The sequence below is a fragment of the Callorhinus ursinus genome, unplaced genomic scaffold, assembly GCF_003265705.2.
Source record: "Callorhinus ursinus isolate GAN/ISIS: 27379988/994484 unplaced genomic scaffold, GSC_fseal_2.0 scaffold49, whole genome shotgun sequence".
Classification (NCBI taxonomy): Eukaryota; Metazoa; Chordata; class Mammalia; order Carnivora; family Otariidae; genus Callorhinus; species Callorhinus ursinus.
In genome coordinates, this window is record NW_027397111.1 from 1897322 (window position 1) to 1914783 (window position 17462).

General features: G+C 36.4%; 1 protein-coding gene across 9 annotated transcripts in view; it reads left to right on the forward strand.

Moving 5' to 3' along the window:
* SOX6 (SRY-box transcription factor 6) overlaps positions 1–17462 on the forward strand; it is a 372105-nt gene that overhangs the window by 336504 nt on the left and 18139 nt on the right. For 5 of the 9 annotated variants that reach the window (XM_073882851.1, XM_073882852.1, XM_073882854.1 and 2 more), the window contains one exon: positions 14840–15013. In XM_073882851.1, coding sequence (XP_073738952.1) covers positions 14840–15013 — 174 coding nt within the window. Of the gene's footprint in view, positions 1–14779; positions 15014–17462 lie in introns of all 9 variants that reach the window. The other 4 variants (XM_025848518.2, XM_025848520.2, XM_025848519.2 and 1 more) reach the window with 1 other exon arrangement.

The window sequence follows — 17462 nt, forward strand, 5'->3', positions numbered from 1 at the left end:
AAGGAAGGAAGAAAGAAAGAAAGAAAAACAACTGTCAACTGTCCCTGAAACTACCTTGCCCTCCATTTATTACAGCCTCAAAAGTCAATAATCCTAATCCTTTGTTATTCCAAATGAGTCTTTTATGAAAAGCTGATCCATAAATTCACAAGATAATTATCGCTTCCCTTTTTTTCTGGCCAGGACTGAGCAGCATCGTCTGGTTACAGTTTCCACATGTGGGAACTGGGGGATATGAAATGGTCTTTTGGGGTTGGGTCCTGTGCATATTTGATACACTTTAGCTCTTTATCAGAGAGACTCTTTTGAATATTTTTAGCTTTGGGGCAGAAAAGAAGCTCCATACAGTAGTAAATTGTACTCTCCAGCTAACTTGTGGGTTCATTTTATAACTACTCTGAAGAACAGGCCTGTGCGGTACAGGAAACATCACCAGGTATGGGGCAAGACTGGAAATGGAGTAGTTATAAGTGAAGCACCTGCTGTGCCCTAGGTACTTGAATAGACATTCTACTACTTGTCTTACTGTTAACTACTGCTACTGTTTCTAACAGCAGCTACTGCTTAGTGAGTGGTTCCTGGGTTCTAGTGGATGAGCTAAGAAATTTACATTCCTATTTAATCTTCACGAGGATCCTGCCAAGTAGAAATGATTAGCTCTCTTTTGTCAGGAGATGAGATTACCGTTTAGAGAAGGGAAATAATTTTCCCAAGTTAGGAAAGGCCAAATGTACAGTTAAAACCCGGATCTAACGACATAGCATCTGAGCCACGCTGACTCCCATTTTTCTCCAAGATGAGCTGATTGAGTTGCTTGCATTTGTTGGAGTAGCTTTTTCCTGTTGGTTTTCATTAAGAAGCAGGAAAAAATGAGAAATAGAAACTTCTGAAAGTTTTTTTAATCTTTCAAACTGTACAAATATTAGGTACCTTTGAAATACTTTCACCAGATTCTTGGGGTGAAGATGTTTTGTTGGATCTTGGAAATGAGTTGATTGCCCAAAATCCTTCTGATACTATTTTCATACCATAACCTAATAAAAACATTTAGTTTCTACTGTACCCATGATCTGCATCTCTCATTCTAATAAAAGGCAAATTTCCTGAAACAAATGGAGAAGAGAAATCAATTAAATGAGTTTTATTGAGTTTTAAAAGCTAAGTCCAGATGCGATTGAAACAATTCAACTGACCATTTTAGAAATTAATTCTGATGGCAAATATGAAACTTAGGGGATAGTTACAGCTGAGTTCCTTGTGATTTTGCCACTTACTAACTGTGAGGTTTGGTCAGTTTCACCTCTTTAAACCTCAGTTTCCTCATGTTGAATAAGGAATGTGAATTCGATGATCTTTAATATCCCTCTCATGTTAACATTCTCTTATTCTAGTCGCATGTTTTATCTATTTCATGACTCTGCTATCTAGGGAAGCTCCATCATACACCTGTTTGAATACATGGCCTAGTTGTATATATTTATACACACCCTATAACACTAGAAGAGCTTCCAGATTTAATATTTCCAAAAAGCTCAGACTTGCCCTACCATCCTTTCAAGATTTCCCAGGAAGTGGGGAAGCTGGGATTTCAGAATTGTGTGGTGTGGCAAGTCAATAAGAGAAGTCAGATTAGAGCCAAAGATCTCTGAGTCCCAAACACCGATGGGTATATTTTCCCATCAAAGCCTTATTATTTTACAGGGTGCTCAAGTAAGGCAAGGTATTTAATAGCATATAATAAAATGGGATTTATTCAAAATCTAATTTCAGAAATTCCCAGGTTCTAAAACAACATGTAGATATCTGAGCCTCACTCTAGAATTTTCACCGTTGAAGATGTCCGCTGCTCTCCACCTCTGAGTACTTACCTAGGCTCACTTGTGTAGAATACCTTGGGGAAGCAGTTATGAATAAGACACAGTCATCCCTTACCCTTTTGGGTGGCACAGTCTTGGGAAGAAGGCAAGCACATACAACTAGTAATTTGGATAAAATATGATAAATGTTAATATAAAGGGATGCACAGGAGGCCACAGGAGCCTACCAGACTTAGCCCAAACTGAGAAACCAGGCAAGACTGCATGGAGAAAACCAGCCCTGACATGAGTCAAAGAATAATTGATTGCAAGGTGGACAGGAAATCCTAGGAAAACGGAAAGCCTGAATTCTTAGTATGAAACAACGTGCTATCTGGAGAACTAGAAGTAGTTCGGTATTAGAAAGTAAAACGCTTTGAAGTAGAGAAGGCAGAGGTGGAACTAGAGACATAGGTAGAGGACCAGGTCATGAAGAGCCTTACTTAGTAGGACTTCATCTTTGGGGCATTAGGGAACCATTGACGACTTTTAAATATAGGAGTAGTCTGGTCAGGATTGCATTTGTGATGGATTGCTCTGGATGAAATTAGGAAAGGTATTAAGTGGGGACTGGGGACACAAAGCTGGGAGGAGGCATATCAGTTAGATGGCTAGTATTTATAATAGTCCAGCAGGCCAAGGCAATCGATGAGTGACAAGGATGGAAACAAGAGGATGGGTTTAGTAGTACCTTCGCTAACTAGTTCTGAGATTCGCTTCACCTTGGTTTGTGCTCCTTAATTTCATGTAGAATCTATGGTAGTGTATTGAGTTGGATGAAACCAGAAGCTGCTGAGCAACATGAATTAATTTAGCCTCCTAGCTTTTTACCAACCTCTGTATTCTCCAAGGGAATCTACTTGAATCCGAGCCTGGTTCTCCTGAAAACTTAGGAAGCCAGAACCTATTATTGTCTTACTGCATCTCCACAGTGGTCTCTGGTTCAAACTTAAATGATGTCTTTTTGCCTGGGCTCAACAGCTTGTAAGCTTTTCTCCTGTGCATACAAATAGCAAATAGATAATAAGTAGAATATTTGATGTTCTCTGTACTTTCAGGTCATTAAAATAAAGAAACACAGAAGTTATCCCAGTTGCCCTTGGATCCTATAGTTGAAACAAGATAAGGTCTCTGTTTAGCTATCTGTATAAAGCAAATGTAACTTGAGAATTAAAAAAAAAAAAAAAAGTAAACATGGGCACCAAAACTGAAAGCAAGAGACTCTTGAAACTACAGACCTGGTATATCACTGGTTAGAATTTCCTTCATTTTGCGAAGCCACGAGCCACATGCATCAGCTCACCACAAAGTCATTAAGCCTTTTTAAGCTCAGATGAAAAACATTAACAAATACCACAAAAGGCTTTAGTATAGCCCCTTTGTTCATTCACATATGGCACTTTATAACTCCTGCGCCACTCTGGTCGTGTGTTTGTTTAAGCTGCCTCCATCAGGCTGGTCCTGAAAGAACAAAAGACATCTTGAGCAATCCTAAGCAGGAAATGGGCTAATCTAAACATGGTTTGTGACACTTTAAGTAGAATAGAAAGGGGAGGGATTGATTAGTCATTAATGTCCAATTGGCTCCATATGGATGTTGCAATAATAAAGCCTTTTTTCAGAGCAGTAGCAGAGTTATTGAATTAGAGGTTTATGTTTCCTCAGAGCTGACCTTAGGGAATTCCCTTTTGGTTCTTCTTGTTGATCTTTTAAAGAGAATGGAGTTTCCAATAGGAAAAAAAATAGAAGCCTTACCCACGATAACACTTGCTCATAATCCTGCAACTCAGGAATGCATTAATTTAGCATCGTTTTAATTCCTGCTATAATTTCAGTCCTTCATGCTTTCTTTGCATGCTCTTGCATCTATGGTGGGGCAGTATATCAGAAACCAATTAAACAGTGGCATGAACTTCATAACTGGTAATGGGCTCCTCTAATGTGCTTAGCTGTGGCAGAGAAATGGCATCCTTACAGGGAGGAGAGTAATGTTCCAGCCCAGGAATGGTGGGCTTTAAAATTCAGTTATTTCAGATCACAGAATAGTGACTGGGGTAGCTTTGGTGTAGGGGAAATGAACTACACTGCAAGTCAGAAGACCGAAGTTCTAGATCCGGCTCTGCCCCTTATGAGCAGCATACTAGCATCTGGTTATTCCAGAGGAAACTAACGCAAACTCTCTGACCCTTGGTTTTCTCCTCTATAAAGTGGGGCAAATATATCTACCCCCTTACTGATTTCAAAGAATTGTAAAGAGGATTCAGATAATGTATTTACTGAAAGCACTTTGTAAATATTATTGTATGTAAAATTACTTAGCACACATGATATGCCTGTCCTGGAAACTGACCTCCAACCTGGTCTAGTGAAATGTCTGTTTCCAAAATACTCAATGGAAGTTTTTCTTTATATACAATATCTATCTATCTATCTATCTATCTATCTATCTATCTATCTATCTATCTAGGTTATTCAGTGAATTTCTTGCTATAAAGTTCAATAGTTGAAGTAAGGTATTTGTTTTTAGTGGGATTAAAGAAGGTAATTCTTTGCTAACCTATCTAGCTAATCTTGTATAAAAGACATAGAGCAGACCACAGTCTTCACCCCTGGCATCCCTTCTCAAAAGATGAACGTGTCACTTCTCTAATGATTAAGACTCTTGCTCAGCCATGGAATGTCTTTTCCTGCTAAGTAAACCACTAGGATAGTCCAATTGTTTTGTGTTTTATTTTGTTTTGTGTTTGTAAGAAGAAATCAAATTTGAATTCCAAGCAGCCTTCTTATAATGAAAGTAAGTTCACTTTCTGGCAGTAAGTGGAATGAGAAGTTTGCAGAACTTCCATAATCAGAGAGAGACAGCTGTCAGCCATTCCTACAGCACAGTGAATTAGGCTTCTACAGTAGTAAGATAGATTTGGTGGGATAAACATGGTGAAATTAATACCTTCTATCTTTCCTAATTTTTCAAGCCCCCTTCTGAAATTCCTTCATCTTCTATATTTTTGTTTCTGATGCACTCATTATCATTATTTCTATTAACCCAAATAAGGGACTATTAACTGTATCATGTAACTCTTTCCAGAATCCCAAAGGAAAAATCAACTATTCTATTGATAGACTGTAATAGCCTAAAATATTGTGATTGCCAAGCAATCCAATGGTATATATTTGTGATTCTATTAAGAAGCTTTTTTTGCCCTTCTTAGTATATATTTTTTAATTTTCATTATTGTTATTTATGTATTTTTTTAGTTTTTTGGTAAATGAGACCAACTTTTTGAGTTCGCAGTGGCCTGGATATGCCATACACTCAGGTCCACAGAGAAGAAAAACCTTTCAGGAAAAGATCTCTTTTGTTTGTGTGGGTTTCTATTTTATTTTGGTTCTTTTTTTTTTTTAACTAAGAGTTAAAACAATTTTACTTTGAATAGTATCCCCTTGTATGGCTGTACCACAATTTGTCCATTCTCCAGTTATTTTCAGTTTTTGGTTATGATGAATACAATGGCTATGATATTCTTACATAAATCTATTTCTGGACAAAGTTTTTACTTGTTTTGGGTAAGTACCTAAGAGTGGAAGTGCTGAGTCATTGGTAGTATATATTTTACTTCATAAGAAACTGCCAAACTGTTTCCCAAGATGGTTACACCATTTTACACTTTCACCATCAACATATTAGAGTTCCAGTTGCTCCATATTCTTGCCAATGTGTAGTGTTGTAAGCCATTCTAGTGGGTGGGAAGTGGTATCTATTGTGGTTTTAATTTCTATTTTCTTGATGACTAATGATATGTAATAGCTTTTCATGTGCTCATTGGCCATGACTATATATATATATATATTACATTCCTAATAGCATCAGAAAATGAAATACTTGGGAATAAATTGAACCAAAAAATTGCATAAGACCTCTGCACTAAAAACAGTACATTTGTTAGTTAAATTAAAAAAGACCTAAATAAATAGAGGAATACGCCATGTTCATCCTCTGTTTTGTAAAGTGTTCATGTCTTTTACCCATTTTTAAATTAGGTTGTTTGTTTTTCTATAGAAGTTCTTCATATATTCTTGATACAAGCTCTTGTCAGATATGTGTATTATGAATATTTCTTCCCAGTCTGTGCTTTGACATTTCATTTTTTTAACAACTTTTGATGAGCAGAGTCTTAATTTGATAAAGTTCAACTTATCATTTTTCTTGTATCGTTAGTTCTTCATAGGCTATCTCTAAGAATCTTTGCTTACTCCAAGGTCACTAAAATGTTCTCTTATGTATTCATTGAGTTTTTCCTTTGTTTCTTTTATGATTCATCTCAAATTAATTGTTGGGGGTAGTATGTGATAAGAGGTCAAGGTTTATTTTTTTTTTCCACATATTTATCCCCTTGTTTTAGCACCGTTTGTTGAAAAGACTATCATTTCTCACTTTAACAGCCTAAGTCTTCATTGAAAATTGACCATATATGTGAGGGTTTAATTCTGGACTCTCAAATTCTGTTCTAGTGGTCTATTTGTCTATGTTTATACCAATACCATGCTGTCTTTTTCACTCTAGTTTTAAAAAATGTCACATTTTTACTCTTAGTCTCGAAATCAAGTACTTTGAATCCTCCGCCTTTTTCCAGTTTGTTTTGGCTGTTCTCACTGCTTTATTTTTTATATAAATTTTAAAATCAACATGTTAATTTCTTAAAAAATTATCTTTTGGTGATTTTTTTATTGGGATTGGGTTGAATATATAGATAGATTTGGAAAGAATTAACATCTTAACAATATGGACTCTTCTGATCTATGAACATGGTGTATTCCTCTATTTATTTAGGTCTTCTTTAATTTAATTGACAAATGTATTGTTTTTAGTGCAGAGGTCTTGCACACTTTTTGGGTTCAATTTATTCCCAAGTATTTTATTTTCTGATGCTATTAGGAATGTAAACTTAAAAAAATATTTTCTAGTTATTTGCTGCTAGTATATAGGAATACAGCTGATTTCTGTATTTTTATATTGTGTATTGCAATATTGCTAAACTCACTAGTTTTAGTAATTATTTTGCAGATTCCTTAGGATTTTCTTTGTAAACAATTATCTATGAATACAAATAACATGACTTATTCTTTTCCAATCTGTATGCTTTTTATTTCTCTACCTGCAGAAGAGTGTTGATAAGCAATGGTGAGAGTAGACATCCCTGCCTTCTTCATTCTTAGGGGAAAGCATTTAGTAGGAAAGCATACGAATAAGTATGATGTCCTACAGGTTTTTCTTAAATGCCCTTTACCAGACTGAGGACATTCTCATCTATTACTAATTTCCTGAGAGTTTTTAACATGAGTGGGTATAGAATTTTGTTAAAACCATTTACTGAATCTATTGTGATGATCATGTTTTTTCCCTTTGTTTTGTTATATAGTGAATTACATTGCCTGATTTCAGATGTTAAATTAGTTACTTATATTCCTGAGATAAATCCTACTTAGTCATGATTTATTATCTATTTTACATATTACATATTTTACATATTGCTGGCTTTAATTTGTTAATATTTTATTAAGAATTTTTGCATTTATGTTCAAATCTTCATCAGAGTATAATGCCACCTCATAAAATAAATTTGGGGAATGTTCCTTCTACCTCTACCTTCTTAGTTTATATAAAATTATTTTACTTTTTCCTTAAACGTTTGAAAGGATTACCAGTGAAACCATTGGGACTGGAGGTTTCTTCATGAGAAGGTTGTTGGCTATAAATATAGTTTCTTTATTGGCTATAAGAGTATTTAGGTTTTCTATTTATTCTTGAGTGAATTTTAATAGTTTGTGTCTTGTTCATTTTATCTAAGTTGTCAAGTCTATTGGAATTAAGTTATTCACAATAATCTTTTATTATCCTCTTAATGTGAGTAGTACCGATAGTAAAAGCCCCTCTTTCAATCCAAATATTGGTATTTTTGTTTTCTCTCTTTGTTGATCAGTCTTACTAGGGGTTTATCAATTTTATTGAGCTTTTAAATTACTCACCCTTGGCTTTATAAATTGTCTTTATTGTGTTTGGTTTATATTTCATTGATTTCAACTCTTTATCCATTCTGAAAATCTCTGATTTTAGTTGGATTAATTAATTTATTCATATTTAATGTGATTATTGAATTTGATGGGCTTAAGTCTTATAATTTGCTATTTGTTTTCTGTTTGTTCCCTCAGTTTTTGGCCTCCTGTCTTTCTTTTCTTTCCTTTGAGTTAATTGAATCCTATTAATATTAAGGTTTTATTTCTTTAGAGCAGTGTAAGGTTCACAGTAAAACTGAGGGGAAGGTATAGGGATTTCCCTTCCCCCAGACATGCATAGCCTTTCCCATTATCAATACACCCCAGGAGAGTGGTACATTCAATGGGTAGACCCATCTTGACTTATGATGACCCAAAATCCATAGTTTATCTTAGTGTTTACTCTGGGTATTGTGCATTCTATGGTTTTGTACAAATGTAAAGTAACATATATCCATCATTATGGTATCATGCAGAGTATTTTCACTGCCCTAAAAATCCTTTGTGTCGTGTGTCTCATCATCCCTCCTTCTCTGACACATGGCAACCACTGATCTTTTTACTGTCTCCTTTAGAGTCCTTTTTTAGTCTTCCATTTGAATTATTCTATTGGCATTTTAGCTATACCTCTTTATATTTTGTTTAGATGTTGTTTCTAGTGATTTACTATAAATCCTTGAGTCTTCTTATAGTTAAAATTATACCACTTTCACAAATAAAGCAACCTTTAGCAATTTAATTCCATTTACTACCCTTATCCTTTGTGCTAATGTGCCATTGTTCTCACATGTTTTACCTAGTTCATATGTTATAAATCCCACACTAGTGTTATATTTTATATTAAGTAGCCCCTTGTCTTTGAAAAACATTAAAGATCAGCTGTTTATTGATGAAATACAGAGAAGAAAACAAAGTTGTTTTTTTTTTTAAGTCACGTATTTATCATTCTTAGTGCTCTTCCTTTCTTCCTGTATATCTAAGTTTCTGTCAGATGTTCTTTCTCTTCATCTTGAATAATTTCCTTGAGTATCTCTTTTGGTATGGGTGTGCAGGTAATACATTTTTTCAGCTTCCATTTATCTGAAAATGTATTTTATATTCGTTTTTGGAGCATATGCTTACTAGGTAAATCTCTGAACTGACTTATTTAATTTCAGCATTCTAAAGATGTTCCATAGTCTTCTGGCCTTCATTGTTTCTTATAATCAGCGATCATTTATATTATTATTACCTTGTATGTAATATACTGTATATTGTAATATATCCTGTTTCTCTGGAACTTTCCCTTTGTCTTTGTTTTTCAGCAGTTTGGCTAGTGTCTAGGTTTTCTTTGAGTTTATTCTTTCTGCATTTATCTGAATGTTTTGAATCTGTAAGTTGATGATTCTCACCAAGTTCCAGTAATTTTCAACCAGTGTTTCTTCAAATATTTTTCAGTCATGATTCTCTCTCTTCTTTTTGGAACTTCAATTACACATATTTTAGGACACTTAATAGTGTTCTACGTATTGCTGAGTCTCTGTTTATGTTTTTAGTTTTTTTATTCTCTTTGTTTTTGAGACCAGTTAATTTCTTTTGCTGTATTTGCAAGTTCACTGACCCTTTATCTGCACTCCAAACTTCCATGGAATCCAATCAGTGAATTTTCATCTCAAATACACTTTTCAGTTCTAGAATTTCCATTTCTCTTTCAAGTTAACTTTCTCTGGTGAGTTTCCCCCCAACCCTGTCTATGTATTCATTATGACAATCTTTTCTTTTAAGTTCTCAAACATGTTTATAATGGTTACCTTAAAGCTGTTGTTTGCTAATTACACTATGTAAGTCATCTCAGTTTCTCTTTCTGTTGAGGTTTTATTTGTTCTGTTTTGTTTTGTTGTTGTTATCTCTAGGTCGTATTTTAGTGGTTGTTTGCACAACTTGTAGGTCTTTACTATATATTGTACATTGCAGATTATAAGTAGTAGATTTATTATTAGCTCATTAGTAATCATTGAGACTATTCAGAGAGAATTTCTCATTTAGTTTCCATTTTGATGTCTCCTTGAATATATTTGTTCATGTCACTACCCTGCTTAAAAACCTTAAAGACTTCTTGGCTTGGCATTCAAGGTACTTTGCAGTCTGTCCCCTATTTACATTTCTAATTTTGTCTCTTAGTACTCCTCTATTTTTTTCTATAAGCCCAAGCATAGCCAGCTTCTTTTTATACCCTAAAACCCTACTGATCTTTTGTGACTTTATTCACACTAATTCTCCAGCCTAGAATACTTTCAAATTCATACCTGCTGGTAAATTTTTCTTCTTCCTTTAAGATGCTGCTCAAGCACCAAGGCATCTCTGAGGCCTCCCTGATCATCATCTCTGTTCATTCCAACAAAATCAATAGCTTCTCTTCTCTGCTTTCATAGTCTTTTTAAATTACCTTTGTTGGCACTTATACTGTTTTGTAATCTTCTATTTATGTGTCTGTTTCCCTCACTGCCAAATCCCTTTAAAAAAAAAAGGCACATCTGTTGTCATTCTTTGTAGACCCAATCACAATGTTGGGTCTATCTGAAATTTGTCACAAGTGTTTGCTGAATTAGTGCATAAATAAATGATTACTAGGCACATTATAGAATTAGCCAAAGTTCTTCCTTAGGGAGAACTTTATATATACACATACCAAACACTTACTCATTCACTCACATAACCCTTGGAACTTACCCAGGAAGGGGGCCTCTCTAGGATTAGTTCAGGACCATTGCCATAGTCTATGATGGTTACACTGGCCTTCTTTCCAACCCACCTGGAAAAACTCAACTTTCTGTCTTCTCTTTAAATCATTTAAATCACAGATTTCTAAGGAAGTCTTTGCCTTGGCAATTTCTCTTCTCTCCCCATGGACTATCTTTCTTTGTCTAACTGAAAGTTTGTCTTTACCCAAACTATGATATGGGGAGACAAAAGATGAATTAATCAAACCAAGCCCCCTGGGGAAGCTGAAGAGAGCAGGAATTCCTGGAGTGCAGGGAAGACAGCTTTCCCATGGTGCCTAGTGTGGTGGTGTTGACCTCCTGGCCTTCCAGGAACTGTCATTTAGGATTACTACTGCTTGTAATTAAAGACACTTAGGTCAGCCTAAAAGCAGTAGTTTTTAGGTACATAGCTTTCGGTCTGGGCTTCTTCAAACTGCTTTCCATGAGGAGCTATATCGTGAACAGTGAACTCACAAATGATTCCTCTGCTCTTAAAAGTAAAAGAGGCTGCCTCATAGGCAGGGCCTCTTTTGTGAGGCATTCCCTAGGACAATTCTGGATTCTGACACAGAACACTGGCTATTTCAGAATGAAGTGCTTTTTTTTCAAACTTGGTATTATTTTAAAAAAATGAGTGAAACAGTATGAAGTCACACTTGAAATGTAGATTTTAATTATAACAGAAGGTGGATTTTAGGCTTCAACTATTCAGACTAATAGCACACCTTTTGAAAACAATTTTGTAGTATTCTACAGAATTTTCCTTATGTGTTTAAAAAAGCTTACATAATATACAATCTTCATTTTAAAACTTCTGAATTTATACACACATACCCAGTGGTCTGTATTTCTACTGCTGCAATAATAATTCCTTAACCATTTTGTTTCATGAAGCAAAGTTTAGGGAAGCTAAGGAATACCTTCTAAATATTCTTTTGACTTTGTGCCCTAAATATGTTCTTAAAATTCTGACTCTGATCAGATATCGGGTCTGGTTTAAAAGTGGTTTCAAACCTTGGTTTCCCTGGATAAGTCTCTTCTTCTCAAATCTTGGTTTCATTGATATAACAGTCCTAGTTTAGGTCAGGACGTCCCCATTCATTTTTCACTTGACTTTCCTTGGAAGAGAGGAGAGGAGGCAAGAAAAAGGGCTGCATGCCTGCCTTGGAGCATTCCTATTTTCCATTTCCTAATTCACATGTTTATACTTTGTACTGTACTGTGCTTGAATTTCTAAATTTATGGGAACATTTGTTGTGAGTCCTAGATATCTGCTGTGTAATTAATTCACTGTCAGTGTCCTGTAGACCGTATGTACTATGGGAGAAAGGGGCAAGGTCAATATAGGGTAGTTGGTGGGGTGGGACCTGAGTCTGTCCCTTGGAAAAGAGTAGAATTTAGTAAGACAGAAGAGAATAGGAAGGATATGTTAAGACTGAGGTATGGAATGAGAGAGAGAGAGATGGGGCCTATGTAAGACATGTCTGGGAGAATCAGTTGGTATGGAGTAGAAGATCTACGTAATACCAAGGCCTAAAAATCCACCATGATTTCTATCAGTCCATTGGAGAGTAAAACTTCCCATTCACAATGAAATACATCTTTTAAATGAATAAATAAACGGAAGCTGACTATTTGGTTTTGCTAGAGGTGGAGAGAAAGCTATGACAGTAAAAGCAGATCTCAAATGTTAATCACCTGTGGCATAGTAGTTAACTTAGAATAAGATTGAAATGTTTTTGTATCTGACATTCTCCACAAGCCTGTCTCCTTTTATGGGTACGCATGCAAGTATATAAATTGCTGAATCCATGTCAGTTGTAAAGTAATGGCACTGAGGGCATCATAAATTACCATGGTGATCCTCAGGAGAAGACACTGGCATATCTGAATGAGTGTTTCACGTCCAGAGTAATGTATGCCTTCATCTGGCCCAGCAGTCAGCATATTGCCCTGTGTTGATGGATATTGTCAGCTGGAAGCTACACTACATTTCACTGCACAATAAACATGGCTGTCAAACCCATATAAAGTGAAATCAATTTCTCCTGTATGGTCAGTGCATTTTAAATGAAATTAATGTACTGTGGGTATGGTGGCAAAAAGGTAGCAGATTAGTTACACGTCTTGGGATCTGAGACTTTTCAGGTAAGCGATCATTCTGTCTAGTAGGCCTAAAAGAAGGGATGTTTATAAAATATCGTATTTTTGCATGGCCTTCAAATAGTGGCCCCTCTGCCCTCTTTCATGTTTAGAAAAGAATTGATAATATTAGCCAGTTGGGCCCTTTTATCCTGTCTTTTGTTTGCTATAAATGATGATCATATTTGTCAAATAATAGTGTACTTTAATGCTCTAATTTATTACTAGCTCTGACACTTTCTACTTAATCAAGGTATCTAGAAATAGAGTAGAAGGGCCAGAGATTGATTGGGTCATGTTGTTCCTGTATAATCACTACACTGAGCTGAAAGGCTTTACTTTTTCCAGAAAGTGGAAATGTTGGTTTTAATGTATATTTTGCTTCTAAACTTTTGGGAGTAGGCTTTCCTGTTTATGCAGCAGAAACCCTGACTGAGGCCATCAGTCCAAACACTTTACATTTAGCTATAGAAGTTTTTCAGTCTATAGGGGGATATTTAGTAGATGCCACGTTGCAAAGCATACTTCCGTGTGTCATGCTGGTAGGATTCATGAAAAGAAGCAAGAGCTATGTTCATTCGTTTATTCATTCATTTATCCAGTCATTCATTAATTTAACATAGTTTACTAATTACAACTCTATATGCCAAGTGCTTACCTAGAACCTAGGGATACCACAGTGAACAAGAGCCAGTTCTTGCCATATTCTCAAGGAGATTTCAATCTAGTATGTTACTAGCTAGAGACACCTCTTCAGAAATGATAAAATATCAGAGATTTAGACAGAGTTTCATAGGGGAATGTTTAAGAACTACTCTTAAGCAGCAGAAAAACGTATCAGGACCCTTGAAATAAATGCCTTTTAGTCTACTAGTTTGCATAGAAGTTGAAAACCAATCTTTTACTTAATAAATATTTATTGAATATCTATTATGTGGGAAATCCTGGGGATACAAGAGTGAGTACAACATAAACACCAACTTCAGGGGTTTCATATTCCTGGGGATGGAGTGGAAAGATTAGAGAGAGATGGTCACATAAACAAGTAATTACTTTGGAGCATGTAGCATAAAAGAAAGAGGAATGAAAGCAGCCTGGGGAACATCATTGCAAATGCTGTTCCTATGGCCTGAATTACCCTTCCCATCTGTCTTTACAGCCCTCCCCTATTCATGTGATGATCTTTATTCATCCTCCACGACGGAGCTTAGACATTGCCTCTCCTAAGAGGCATTAGCTGACTGTCTTGTCGGAATGTCCTCTTGGCGCTCTGCTTTACTTCAGTATCACAACACTGATCGTACACTCTGTGATAATTGCCTGGGGTCTGTACCCCCTCTGATCTGTGTGCTCCCTAAAAGCAAGGTCCGTTTTGTTTGCTTTTGCATCCCCAACCCCTGGCATAATGCCTCACTCATAGTAATTGCTCAATTAATATTTTGTATTGAATTAATTAATTCGTGAAACATACCACATTCGAATAGGCCTTGAAGGATGAGTGGGACTTGGTGGGATTTCATGAAGGAGGAGGAAAAGGGGATTCCAGGCAGTGAGAGGGGCACTGGACAAGGCGTAATATTGCGTGAGAGAATGATATTTGAGGTAAAGAGATAGTTTGAAGTGCTGCAATTTTTGGCAAATGAGGCTAAAATGATAGGTGGGAGCCTGCTTTTGAAGGGAGGAATCACAACCGGAAAGGTTACTGTAAAATAAAGCCAGTCATTGCTAAATCACCACCTGCATTTTTATTGTAGTAAAAATGTACTAGGTGTATAAAAACATACAAAATTAATTCTGCCTGGTGTGTCTTTGAGGCCTCCATCAGAAGGGCCTATAGAATTGTCATTTGAAACAGTCTTCTTCCAAGAGGTCACTTAAAAAGACGGGAAGGGCCTAGGGAAAACCCCTGAACCAGGCGGCAAGCTGTGTTACCTTACTCAGATAATAATGCTTTGCACCCGTCTTGTTCTTCCTGCCCTGACATTACAGGAAGTAAAGCAATGAATGGCTCTGCAGCTAAACTACAGCAGTATTATTGTTGGCCAACAGGAGGCGCCACTGTGGCTGAAGCGCGAGTCTACAGGGATGCCCGCAGCCGGGCCAGCAGCGAGCCACACATCAAGCGACCAATGAATGCTTTCATGGTTTGGGCGAAGGATGAGAGGAGGAAAATCCTTCAGGCCTTCCCCGACATGCATAACTCCAACATTAGCAAAATCTTAGGTGAGTGCAGTCTCTGATGCTGACCTTCTACCCCCCGAGTGCCCCGAGAGTGGAAAACAGGGGCGTCACCTGACACCTCAGGGAGACTGTGGTTTGCAGACATTAGATGTGGCTCAGCAAGGTGCCTCAGGAGTCTTCGTCATCATCTCTGTGTCCATTTAGGTTTAGGGGTTACACATCCACTGGCGCCAGGGAAGGACTGACTAAAAACTTACTGTACAGTCTGTTATATACCGTGACTGTGGCCACTTGGAGAGGTCACTGCTAAACAGGAACCATGGAGACAAGCTTTATCTCCTCTTACTCAGCCTTCTTCAATCCGTAAGTTGCTGCGAAACCTCAGAAACGTGCACAGATCCTACAGTTTTCTGCTTCAGGGTTCTTGGGTTCCTGTGTCCCTCTGAAAGACTCATCAGGACCTGGGGTGAGCCCCCAAATAGTGTGAAATTCATGAAGTGTTGAACAGTGCCTCAAATGATAACTTTAAAACTTGTAAAATGAAACTGCATTTACTTTAATAAGATATGACTAGTTCGGATTTCAGAGCAGAGACTTGAACACACAGACCACAGGGCAGAGGCCCATTTTGTGGTCAATTGCCAGGGTGATTCTCCTGCTTCTCAGGATTAAACTCAAGCCTTATTCTGTGAGTGTAAAGCTTGCCTAGTGCAGATGATACAGTTTGGAATTATTGTGTTCAACATGTTGAACATATTTTATTCAATATGCAGCATTACAGTCAACATGTTTCCTCTTTAAAAAGAAAAAACACAGAAGGCACTGTTCTATTTAAGCTGTCATGATGTGACAAAATCTCAAAAGGAGCCGTTTAAGATGCTGAAAAACATTAGAGACTTAAACTGTGGTTTTCGTTTTTTAAATGTTTTGTTCAAAAGCAATAAATATTTAACCTTAGTAAATATCGGTGATCTGGACATACACAAATACACATGTTTTGTCACTGTATAAATAATTTAACTTGATTCAGAGACATGGGGAGGCAGTAACCTCAAAGAAAATTTAAAACATACATAAGATCAAATAGTGGTGAAATGTTAAAAAAATAAGTTTTTCCCTTTTGATTTTTGAATTTCAAGATGGATACAAATGTCATTACAATTAAGTGGGGTGTTATTTTTAGGATTTCTGAGATATGTGCAGGGATAGTGTTATTCCTTTTCAACTTAAGTACCTTTCAAACCAAAATGTTCCTCATGGATATATTAATTTTTTTTCTAGTTAATAGACATTTAAAAGAAAATCAGTGTTTCTCTGTCCTTGAAGTTTGATACCTAACTTTGGAATTTTCTTTTTTTTCTCTTTCTTTTTTCTTTCTTTCTTTCTTTCTTTCTTTCTTTCTTTCTTTCTTTCTTTCTTTCTTTCTTTCTTTCTTTTCTTTCTTTCTTTCTTTTCTTTTTTTTTTTGCCATTTTAATAGCAGCATGAGTAGGCTCTTAGATGGGCACAGAACCTCTCTGTTTCCATTTTGGCAGCTGTGGGGAATCTATATTACTGGTGTGCATTCTGTGAGAAAAAGTTATTAACATTGTAAGTGTATTCGTGAAAATATACACTTTAAAGCACAAGCACTTCAAGAGCACCAAGAATCCCCTGTTAACTGGGGCTTTAAGCTACTGGGAGTCAGCAGAACCCAGAGAAGCTGATCTGCATAGACTGTCTACACAACTTTTGCACAACAATCAGGAAAGAACAGGGATGGATGTGCTATTAAAGCAGACCAGGATATTGCTGGCTACAGAGAATATTTGTACAACTTTCCATTTGTTTACGTATGAAAAATCTCCACTGAAGAATAGCTAACATCCAGTCAGCACAGCTGTTACCGCTTTATTCACCAGCAAGACACAAAAATGCAATTTGATACATGTAAAAAAACACATCCCTTCTTCGTCAAGTGTTTAGATAATTCTTTATAAACAATATTAGAGAAGTGAATACTTTTCCTTCTTCCTCTATAAACCACATTAAAAATTTTTGTGCTGTCATTGGTACAGCTTTGAATGAACATTTATAGTACTTGAAAATGGTATATAGAATTCCAACTGTACCTTCCGGTTTGAAAGCTAGAACTTCTTAGGTAGGGTTTAGGCTTTTTAATTACCCTGGGCCAGGGGAGACGGTGTGCACAGTGGGTTTTTATATATGGAAGGATATCAACATCTGCTGACATCTTATCACAGAGTAGCTTCCCTAAAGATGCTTGGACAAGGGTGGGAGATGTTTGACTCTTTGGAACCAGGAGAGCTTTTTCTGAGAATCCCATCTGCCTTGAGAGTATGCTTTGGAAGTTTAGGTTTTTCACCCTTTGAGAGACATAGACAGACAGATGGGGGAAGGACCTTGGCGTCAGGGGTGATCTATAAGCAATTGTTAAAACAATATACCTTTTGTAGCACCAGCTTGAAGTTATTGACAGAAATAATGTAATA